The sequence below is a fragment of the Oryza brachyantha genome, chromosome 6 (assembly GCF_000231095.2).
Source record: "Oryza brachyantha chromosome 6, ObraRS2, whole genome shotgun sequence".
NCBI lineage: Eukaryota > Viridiplantae > Streptophyta > Magnoliopsida > Poales > Poaceae > Oryza > Oryza brachyantha.
The window spans coordinates 18511959-18521486 of record NC_023168.2 but is presented as its reverse complement, the minus strand read 5'-3'; the positions used below and the strand labels follow the sequence as shown (position 1 = coordinate 18521486).

Genomic DNA, 9528 nt, shown 5'->3' with positions numbered 1-9528 from the left:
ATAATTATCGGAAGAAAGAGGGAATAAAATCAAGAAGAAGCAACAGAGAACAGTAAAATACTACAATCAGGAAACCTCTGCTGCCTGAACCAACCACTGAGGCCTGGCCTTATTCGGTTAGTTGGGATTTAATCCCTAAAAGAAATCTATCCCGGGGATTGGGTGAACCCCTCCCATGTCATCTAATCCCGTAGGGTTTGAATCCCGAACTTTTTCATAATCCCTTCCATAAAAACATTTGTTCGTTTTGGTAGAGATTTATAGAAAGTAATAGATTAAGGTTTTACACATTATCACATAAGAGGGATTTTTTTCACACCACTGATAGAGAGGATTAATTACTCGGCCAAGACAATAAAAAAATCTCACAGGATAGGCTGGGCTAGAACCTCGACTAGGCTTAACCAAACTATGATTTTTTCTGTGGGTCAGGATTTATTCTGTGGAGGAGAAATCCACGAGGGTTGTGGCCCAATCCCGCCCAATTCCCCTCCAACTGAACAATCCCTAACTGGAAAATATTCTAAACAGCTCGCTCATCTCTTACCTATCGTCTAAATACTTATTATTTATTAAAAGGTATTTTATAGGTACATTAATATGCAATATATCACTCCACAAATATAATTTTACAAGTCGTAATAGAAAAAATCAAATTAAAGGCTGACTATCATGTATATCTTCATGATGATATTTGTTTTTTTTTCCATTCTAGCTCATAGAAATCCTATTTGAATCTAAATGTTTATAGAGTCGTACATTAATCCATCAATACCGTTTAAAAAGTAATAGCTTAGATAATATGCAATAGATGAATGAATTTTTGAGAGCTTAAAATCCATCCCCAACCGTAACTAGTTTTTTTTCCAATTGGCACGCAGGAGTATATATAACACTAGTGTTACAGCTAATTTACAGACTAAATTGTGCGAAGGCTCAACGACCAACCTAACTGAATTTCATTCACCGGTCGTTGAGTGCTGCGGTCGTCAGGCGAGGATGTAGTACGGCCGCTCCCCGTCGATGCCCGGTGGCTCCGGCGGCGTCTTGAGGACGATGACCCAGACGGAGTAGACGACGCCGGGGACGTAGAACAGGACCGTCAGAGCCGACGAGAGGGCGAACTCCGACTGCACGCACGCACGCACGGCCACGAGCTAACTGTTAATCAATGGTGAATCGAGCAGCAGCAGCATGCAGCTGAATTGTATCGATCCATGTATGCACCACCACGCGCGCGTGCTTACGCTGCAGAAGCCGTAGCGGAAGAAGACGCCGAGCGGCGGGAGCACGACGGAGAAGATGGCCTCGAGGCAGGTCGAGCAGCCGCCGGAGTAGCTCATCCTGGCCCAGGACGACGCCGCCGCTGGCTGGCTAGCTCAACGCCGCCGATAGAGAGGAGTGGCGTGTGGAGAGGCTATATCGGAGCTATTCCTCCAGCTAGCTGAAGGCGCGCGGCCGCGGCTTCGGGGAGAGGAGGGAGAGGAGGGGGAGGGGAAGGAATAGTATTGCATGGATGGAATGGAATCGGGCGTTGGCGACGGGGAAGAAGATGCCGATGGCGACGGCTCGTTCGATCGAGCGCGCGCGCGCGCCGCCGCCACCACGGTCCACGGCATACATGCGGCGCGCCCGCCCGCAAACGGGTCGGGTTCAAAAAGCCCGGAATCCTCCATGATTTCACACGAAATTCACAAGAAAAAACATCATATTTTTTTCAATCTCTCCCTGAACTCCTTGTCTCAAACTGAAAGTCCGTTTCAATCAAGCTCGAATTTTTAATTAAAAAACGCGAAATTTACTCGAAAAATTAAGAGGAGTTGTCTATCGGATTATCGGGCTAAAGGGCTGACGGATCTTGGCGGCGCTGCTGACTCGATCGATCGGCTTGCTGGACCATGAGCCATGCCAGATTGCCAGCCATCGCTGCCCCCACAGCTAATGCGAATTTCGCTTCAGAATATTCGGAGCTTTTCTTCAGGAGATGCGATCCCCTCCCCCATCTCTCTCTCTCTCCTAAGCTAACAATAAACAAATAATTAATCAGACAGCCTTTTGCTAATTAAACTCTGCTCGATGAAGCGCGCATCGTTTTTTTAATTTGCAGGGTGATTACTGAGAAGTGGTGTTCTTAATTAATTCATCGGCGTTGTCTGTTTCTTTACATCTTCACTTACCTTCCAGCTACGTTATTGTTTCTTGCAGACGCACAGAATGAATGAATTCTATTCTAACTTGGAATAACCCAAGAATACTTGAGTTGAGCCTCATTGATTCTGGCTTGCGCTTGCATATCAAGCGTGCGTTGGTGGTTTAAAATTTTGTTCCCCGCACGCTGCCATGTCATCTCTGAATGTGATGTGTGTTGGTGAGCGATTTTTTAAAAAATATTTTTAATACATAATTTTATTACTAAACATTAGAGAAAAATATTTTTAGGTAACCTTTTGGCCACGCTAATATTGATGGCGCGACAAGACAATGCTGCCACACAGAGTATTTGGCACGCCACCCACACCGGCGTGGCAACGTTGTCTTGCCACGCCAAATATTTTGTGTGACAGCGTTATTTTGCAACGCTAATGTTGGTGGTGGCCAAAAGATTTATACAGTAAAATATTTTTCTTAATAAAATTATTTATTAAAAATGTTTAAAAATAAAAAAAATTGTTGGTGGGCAGAGGGAGGTGGCATGTATAACTGCTTTCTTGCATAGATTATTCTCACTATTTTTCCCAACTTCTAATGCACTATTTTCAAACAGTTGAATGATAAATTTTTTATAAAAAAACTCTATGGATAAGTTTATCATCTTACATTCTTAAGTAGATTTTTAATTTTATAATAGTTAATTTTATCATTTATTCCATTAAATAGCTAAAAAATTAAAGAATCTATCGTTTTTCATCTGCAAAAGAACATGCGTTGGGAAGAGACAAAATCGTAATAGTTGTACTGTATACATACGACCAACTGGAAGTAAAAAGATTGAACGCTTACGGTACCCTAGACTGGTAGAGACGGTATGGTAGCAGAGATTAAATCTAACTGTTCGTTTAAAAATGTGTTTTATACATTTTGAAAAGGTAAAAAGGTGCAGAAGCAAAAAAAAAATGCTAAAGAGTGTATGCAGCTAGTAATTTTTTGGGCATGTCTCTAAAGAGATGGGCCATATGGGATGGAGCTAGCTATGGACTATGGAAGAATTTGGGCCTATAGCTGATCATGCACGGCCAGCACAGACCGGAGCCAGGCCCATGTTGTTCATCGCGTACTCGCACGAGTTGCCAACCCACAGGCAACGCCCACTTTATTAACTGCACCGCGTCACCGCGATCAGGGTAACCACACATCAGCGATACCATTATTATCGATAATAATCACGTGAACACAACGTGCTTTTGAATTCAAAATTTTTAAATAAAAATTATATTGGTTTTAGGAGTCAAACCAACCCTCGGTTTTGGTAAGAACGGTAACCACTGTATCTGGGAAGATAATCGCGTCACTCTCCATGATATTGATGATCATGGTTCCATGCGATATGTTGTGATTATTGTAATATATATCACAAATATTATGATATATCACCGTGATTTTTAAGAATCTTAAAACAATTAAAAAAATTGAATTCTCACTATATTTGCTAAACTTAATGGCAGTTTATCGTTATCGTGCTAGGTGATACGAACGATTATTTATAATTAGTCAATATTGCAAACCCTGACCGCAATTCGGCGCTTGAAAAAGTCGTTGGGAACGCCCGTACGCAGCACCGAGTCCTTTCCTATGGTGCTAGCCTGCGCTGTTTGAGATATTAAAGTCAGAGTTGGTGTATTTTTAATTTAAAATAATTATTTAATGGTATAAATATATTAATTAACTGTCATGAAATTATAAGGTTTATATTTAAACGTACTTAAGAATTATATAGAAAAATTTTGCGCAAAGGGTACCGTTTATAAGCTCTGGGAAGCGTAAAAGTTGAAAAATAAAAATACAGAAGGAGAAAAAAAAGACAGATCCTAGGTGAAACGGATGGAGATCGGCACCCTCATTATCTGTGTTACTATTGATCTAAAAGATTAAAATATAATAATAAAAAAACACTAACCAACTTTAAAATTTTTAAGATTAAAAAATTAAATTTTGACTTTTAAGTATAAACAATAGCAAAAGTGATACCTTTTCTTTTGCTCCGTCACAATTAATTGCCTCTCCATCCGTCAAGGCGCATACAACTGCAAAGATCAAGCAGATCATTTTCGTGGGCGATTTTTTCTCAGATTTATTCCATGGACGACCTGATGATGGATTGCCGAACTGTTAGTACTATTGAGTGGGTCATGGAGGCATGGTTTTGTTTATTTTGACAGTGTTTATCTGGGAGACGTCAGACGATAAAGCAAAGCAAAGCAATAAACTTGTTACTTGTGTCACTTTATCAGAGACGTGTTCATCCTGGGATTAGATGGCCCGGTGGCCCCAGTCCTTATCTACTCATCCTCTGTCTTCCTCTTGGTGGCTTGGTGCGTTCGCACGATGGTACAAGTTATATCATTCTCATTTTAGCAAACAGCAGTTGTTTTATATTACAAGGTTTTTAATTTTATCTAAATTCATCAATTGATATATATATATATATATTTATTACTATTGATATGAGTCTAAACAAAACTATAAAGTCTTATATCATAAAACGGATGGTGTGTATGTTAAATACCTCTGTAATCATAAACTAATGTCAAGTATTGTTGACAGCCAAATTTTCGTAAAATTATAATTAATCACACCCAACGATTTGTGATTTGCTTTGAGATCTGTATCTTCGCCACGTGGCAATCACTGAACAAGGGGTCCTTCAGATGGCAGAAAGGACCGGGTCCTGCCGTCCTGGGTAGTTGCTCTCTCCAACCCTGTCCCTTCGATCCCTCTCCTTCGCTCACTGCGAGTGCTAGTCGTCGTCGTCGTCTACTCCATCCTCCCAGCTCGTCTTCCCCGGCGCGCGGGGGGGCCGTCGACGGCGAGTGGGCCCACCAGAGCGCGCGGGCGTGGGCGGACGGCCTCCCCCTCTCCTCCCCGGGCCCCGTGACCTAGCCTCCTCCTCTGCGTGCCCCCCCTCGCGCGCGCGGCCGGCCAGCAGGTCTGGAGGGGCGCCCGCGTCCGCGTCCGTCTCGGCACGAACCGAATTGAAGGTATCGCTCGTTCCCCTGCGTCGTCCTCCCCCTCCTCCTCCTCGCGGCCGCGCGATTCGCCGCCGTAGATCGGAGACCCATCCGGACTTGGAAGTTGGATCGGTTGCCCTCAATTAGCACCCCACGGTGACGTACGTGAGGTCCGCCTCTGGAAGAGACACACTGTAGTTGATTGCTATAGGGTGGATTTGATTAAATCTTGACTACATCACTGAATCATACTGCATCCATGTGGTATCGAAATAGTTTTTGTTTTTGCCCTGATGCTTGGAATCTCCCTTTTGTTGTCGGCAAAAAAGCAGACCAAACACCGTGCTCCTCTGATTTTTGCTGCACCTTGATATGCTTTGCTTGTTTTAAACATCTATACTAGTGCTTTGCAGAGTTATTGTTTAGTGCAATTTCACTGAAATGCTCTTTATTATCTGGTGGCGCCAAACTATTTGATTTCATGTATTCAGGGGCTTTTGAGTGGAAAGCTTTTATTTCAGTGAAATTTCAGAGATATAAACATATTGGCATTCCAGAAAGAACTATGGAACTAAGTTTAGATTGTCTGTACAGTCATATGATAAGTAGTTGAATGCTGCTTCATTCATGTGTGCTCCAGAAGCTTGTTTGTGGGCACTAGGCTTCTTTTCCTTCTGATATATTATGTTGTCAGGTACATTTGTGAAAAATGGGAGTTTACCTTAGTACCCCCAAAACTGAGAAGCTATCTGAAGATGGAGAAAATGACAAACTTAAATTTGGACTCTCATCTATGCAAGGATGGCGTGCAACTATGGAGGATGCTGTGAGTTTCTATTCATTATTTCTTAATGTTGTTCACTATTTTCGTATTTCCAGATTCGTTACTCACCGGAAACCTCCAGAAAGTTAGGAAAAATATAAATTCAGTGTTTGTACAATGGATAGAGTTTCTTTTCCAATAATAAAGTTGTCACTGAGGCTAGCTGAGGACTGGGGTATACGCATTGTGGAAAAAAATATAGCCGAGAATGTATTTGGTGATGATAGCTGCTATGGTTAGAGGTACAAACATGTGAACATGAGAGAGTTGGTGTCTTTATGTTTGTTGAACTTTTTCCCATGCCTAAAGGGGTGATATCTTGTCATGCATCTGCTGAACTTATTTTTAATCAACAAAATCATAAATTAACTGAGGATCTCTGGCTTCCATTTTAGCTAGATCTGGTGTTAAGGTAACCATGACAAACACGTGGCCTTTGCTGACTTTACCAGGACAATCTATTTTCCAGATATTGGATGTTAAAGGCATCATAAATCTTGTTTGATATTATAGTTTTGACATTATACTGAAAAATTGCATATACTGGTATTTTAAACTAGCTGCTGAAATGTAATCTAGACATATCCACAATAGGTCTTGATCACTACATTAAAGCATAAGCTATGGGTAATACTTGGTGACTTTAATAGATTGATAAAGTATTTCTACCTGATATGTTTAGTTTGCATCTTTTTATAAGTTGAAACTTGTTCTTTTTGATTCAGCTATGATTGTGTTGGCTCAATTCTTAATGCAATCTTTAATTCTCCATGCAATGTTCCAGCACTCAGCTTTACTAAATCTCGATAATGACACATCATTCTTTGGCGTTTTCGATGGACATGGAGGTATTGTTACCTGTAAAGAGCAATTGCTCTTCATTATACACGATCTTTTGAACATTGGATAAAATGGACATTGATCTAATACCTTGTCTCAGGAAGAGTGGTCGCCAAATTCTGTGCAAAATATCTGCACAGAGAAGTTCTCAGAAGTGAGGCCTATTCAGCAGGTGATCTGGGCACTGCAGCCCATAAAGCTTTCTTTAGGTATAGGAAACTCGAATGCCTTTTCATTCATGGTCAATTGGCAATTTTTTGCACAATATGATATTTATAACAGGAACGATGATTGCATCATTGCAGAATGGATGAGATGATGCGTGGTCAAAGAGGCTGGCGAGAACTACAGGCACTTGGAGATAAGATAAACCAGTTTACTGGCATGATAGAAGGCTTGATCTGGTCTCCAAGAGGCAGTGATTCAAATGATCAAAATGATGATTGGGCTTTTGAAGAGGTACTTGTGCACTTGCCATGAACTGACTAATCAAATATAACAGAACATGTAACATTGGTTGCTGCATAATTTAGCCTGGTTCTTGGATTTATTTCTGGGAGTCTATGCGACTGATTTTTCATCTAAAGCCCTTGCAAGATGGTCTTTTAAGCATGTGTAAAACTTAACGGTCTTCAGTCATGACTGGGCATATAGCATATAGTATACTACCTTCGCTAATTGTATAAAGTTGGAGAAGGAGAGTTTACATACAAAACGACTTTAAACTGTTATGCAGACTTGGAGCTTCTGTTACCGACAATCAGAACTCTTGACAAGCATATGAAATAAAAGATTTTTAATATCTGAATTAATGCCTTATGGCTCATTTTTCTGCTGTGCGGTGCGGGTAATAATGTTATCATTTTGGCATTTCTCTATATGTTCACATTTAGCATCAGGTGCATCAGGTAGTCTTACAACACTTTTGTAATATCAGGGACCACACTCTGACTTTGCTGGGCCAACCTGTGGGAGTACAGCTTGTGTTGCCATAGTAAGAAATAGCCAACTTCTTGTAGCAAATGCTGGTGATTCCCGCTGTGTTATCTCAAGGAATGGTCAGGTCTGTTATTCTTGTTTCTCAGAGATTTGTAGTGTACTTATATATAAAGATGCATGCAAGAGGATCACATTTTTTGTTTTATCTGTAGGCATACAATTTATCAAGAGACCACAAACCAGAGCTTGAAGCTGAGAGAGAAAGAATACTAAAAGCAGGGGGTTACATCCAAATGGGACGAGTAAATGGAACTATAAACTTGGCAAGAGCAATTGGTATGTGCTGAACTTGCTGTTCTATTCATTCCTTCTATCTTACATGATGCCTTATACATGCAAAGACTTCTGTAGGTGATATGGAATTTAAACAGAACAAGTTTTTGTCTCCTGACAAGCAAATGTTAACCGCAAACCCTGACATCAACACTGTAAGCACTTCAACTTCTAACATTGATTTAGGCCCTGTGAGGGGGAGCTTAAGATTCTGAGAAGCCAGTTTCTTAGAATCTAGAAAAGCTAGGTTTTTCTAGCTTCTAGTTTATTTTATGGATTTTACAACTTCTAGAAGCTCCCCAAAACAGGGCCTTAAATTTTTCTAGGTGCTATGCCCTGTTATTGTTTCCTTCCTGCTGGTATTTTATGTAACTTAATTTGTTTTGTAGGTGGAGCTTTGTGACGATGATGACTTTCTTGTTTTAGCATGCGATGGCATCTGGTAAGTCCTCTATTGATGGGTTCCCTAATTGCTATCAGCCTATTATGCTACTTTGCGCAAGTTATTAGCTGCAGAGTTGGTTCCATAATTGCTATCAGCCTAATGCTACTTTGTGCAAGTTATTAGCTGCAGAGTTGCTTCCGTTATAAGTAACCAACATATATTCTGATGATAAATAGGGACTGCATGTCTAGCCAACAACTGGTTGATTTCATCCATGAACACATAAACACAGTGAGTAACAGTTTATTTGTGTAACGCTAAGTTTATATGTATTTTTGGTCTTTGGCGATACTTGAGGGATGAAAAGTTGAAAACAAAATGCAGGAGAGCACCCTTTCCGCAGTATGCGAAAAAGTGTTAGATAGATGCCTGGCTCCATCAACTTTAGGTGGAGAAGGATGCGACAACATGACAATGATCCTAGTGCAGTTCAAGAAGCCAGTTAATCAGAACAAGAATGTCAGTCCTGCAGAACAATCGGCTGCCAACACATAAACACAACCAGCAGGAGACACAGAGCAGTGTAAGATCCAGTGAGTTTCCTTCTGCGATGCAGACGCCGATCTCTTCCATTCATTGTCGTTTTTCCTTTACCCACTTATTAACCCTATACTTTTGTGGCCAGCGTGACCGCGGACAGTAGCTCCTGATGTTCTAGCCCGATAAAACCTGTACACCAAAGAACAGCCAGTGTATCACGTCTCAATTGGCTGTACAGTGTACAGGCATAATTGACGAAATTTTCAGTGTACATATCAGATACAGTATGTGTTAAAATTGTTGACCCAATGTTTCACCCGTGGGGCACTTCATACTGGCCAACTTGTTCTGCTGCTAGCAGCCAGTCAGTTTGTCATTCGAAGCTCCAGTTTGTAAGTTCAGGCTGTGATTTAAGTTTAACCCATCAAACGTCTTCTAACTGTACATTTGGATGGAAAATGAATTACCTAATTGAGTGTACAGTGTCCTATGCGCTAGTGGTG

At 41.0% G+C, this 9528-nt stretch overlaps 2 protein-coding genes across 2 annotated transcripts; one reads left to right on the top strand and one right to left on the bottom strand.

Moving 5' to 3' along the window:
- Positions 1 to 667: 667 nt before the first annotated feature.
- On the bottom strand, positions 668 to 1378 carry LOC102717719 (hydrophobic protein LTI6A-like). Its single transcript, XM_006656250.3, has 2 exons — positions 1248 to 1378; positions 668 to 1130 (listed from the first exon to the last, which is right to left on the bottom strand). Exons 1-2 carry the CDS (start codon positions 1341 to 1343, stop codon positions 990 to 992), a joined length of 237 nt encoding a protein of 78 aa, XP_006656313.1. The 5' UTR covers positions 1344 to 1378; the 3' UTR covers positions 668 to 989.
- Positions 1379 to 4934: 3556 nt separating this feature from the next.
- LOC102717442 (probable protein phosphatase 2C 58) lies at positions 4935 to 9496 on the top strand. The gene is made up of 12 exons (XM_006656249.3): positions 4935 to 5195; positions 5860 to 5991; positions 6773 to 6836; positions 6929 to 7037; positions 7134 to 7287; positions 7766 to 7891; positions 7980 to 8103; positions 8179 to 8255; positions 8490 to 8542; positions 8722 to 8776; positions 8870 to 9078; positions 9171 to 9496. The coding sequence occupies exons 2-11, from the start codon at positions 5875 to 5877 to the stop codon at positions 9038 to 9040; spliced, it is 1050 nt and encodes a 349-aa protein (XP_006656312.1). The 5' UTR covers positions 4935 to 5195; positions 5860 to 5874; the 3' UTR covers positions 9041 to 9078; positions 9171 to 9496.
- Positions 9497 to 9528: the final 32 nt, after the last annotated feature.

Coding starts and splice junctions, on each gene's coding strand:
- LOC102717442 (XM_006656249.3), top strand. CDS start 5,875: ATGGGAGTTTACCTTAGTACCCCCAAAACTGAGAAGCTATCTGAAGAT. Junction 6,837..6,928: donor CGTTTTCGATGGACATGGAG/GTATTGTTACCT, acceptor ACCTTGTCTCAG/GAAGAGTGGTCGCCAAATTC. Junction 8,256..8,489: donor CAAACCCTGACATCAACACT/GTAAGCACTTCA, acceptor TTTGTTTTGTAG/GTGGAGCTTTGTGACGATGA.
- LOC102717719 (XM_006656250.3), bottom strand. CDS start 1,343: ATGAGCTACTCCGGCGGCTGCTCGACCTGCCTCGAGGCCATCTTCTCC. Junction 1,131..1,247: donor TCCGCTACGGCTTCTGCAGC/GTAAGCACGCGC, acceptor GCGTGCGTGCAG/TCGGAGTTCGCCCTCTCGTC.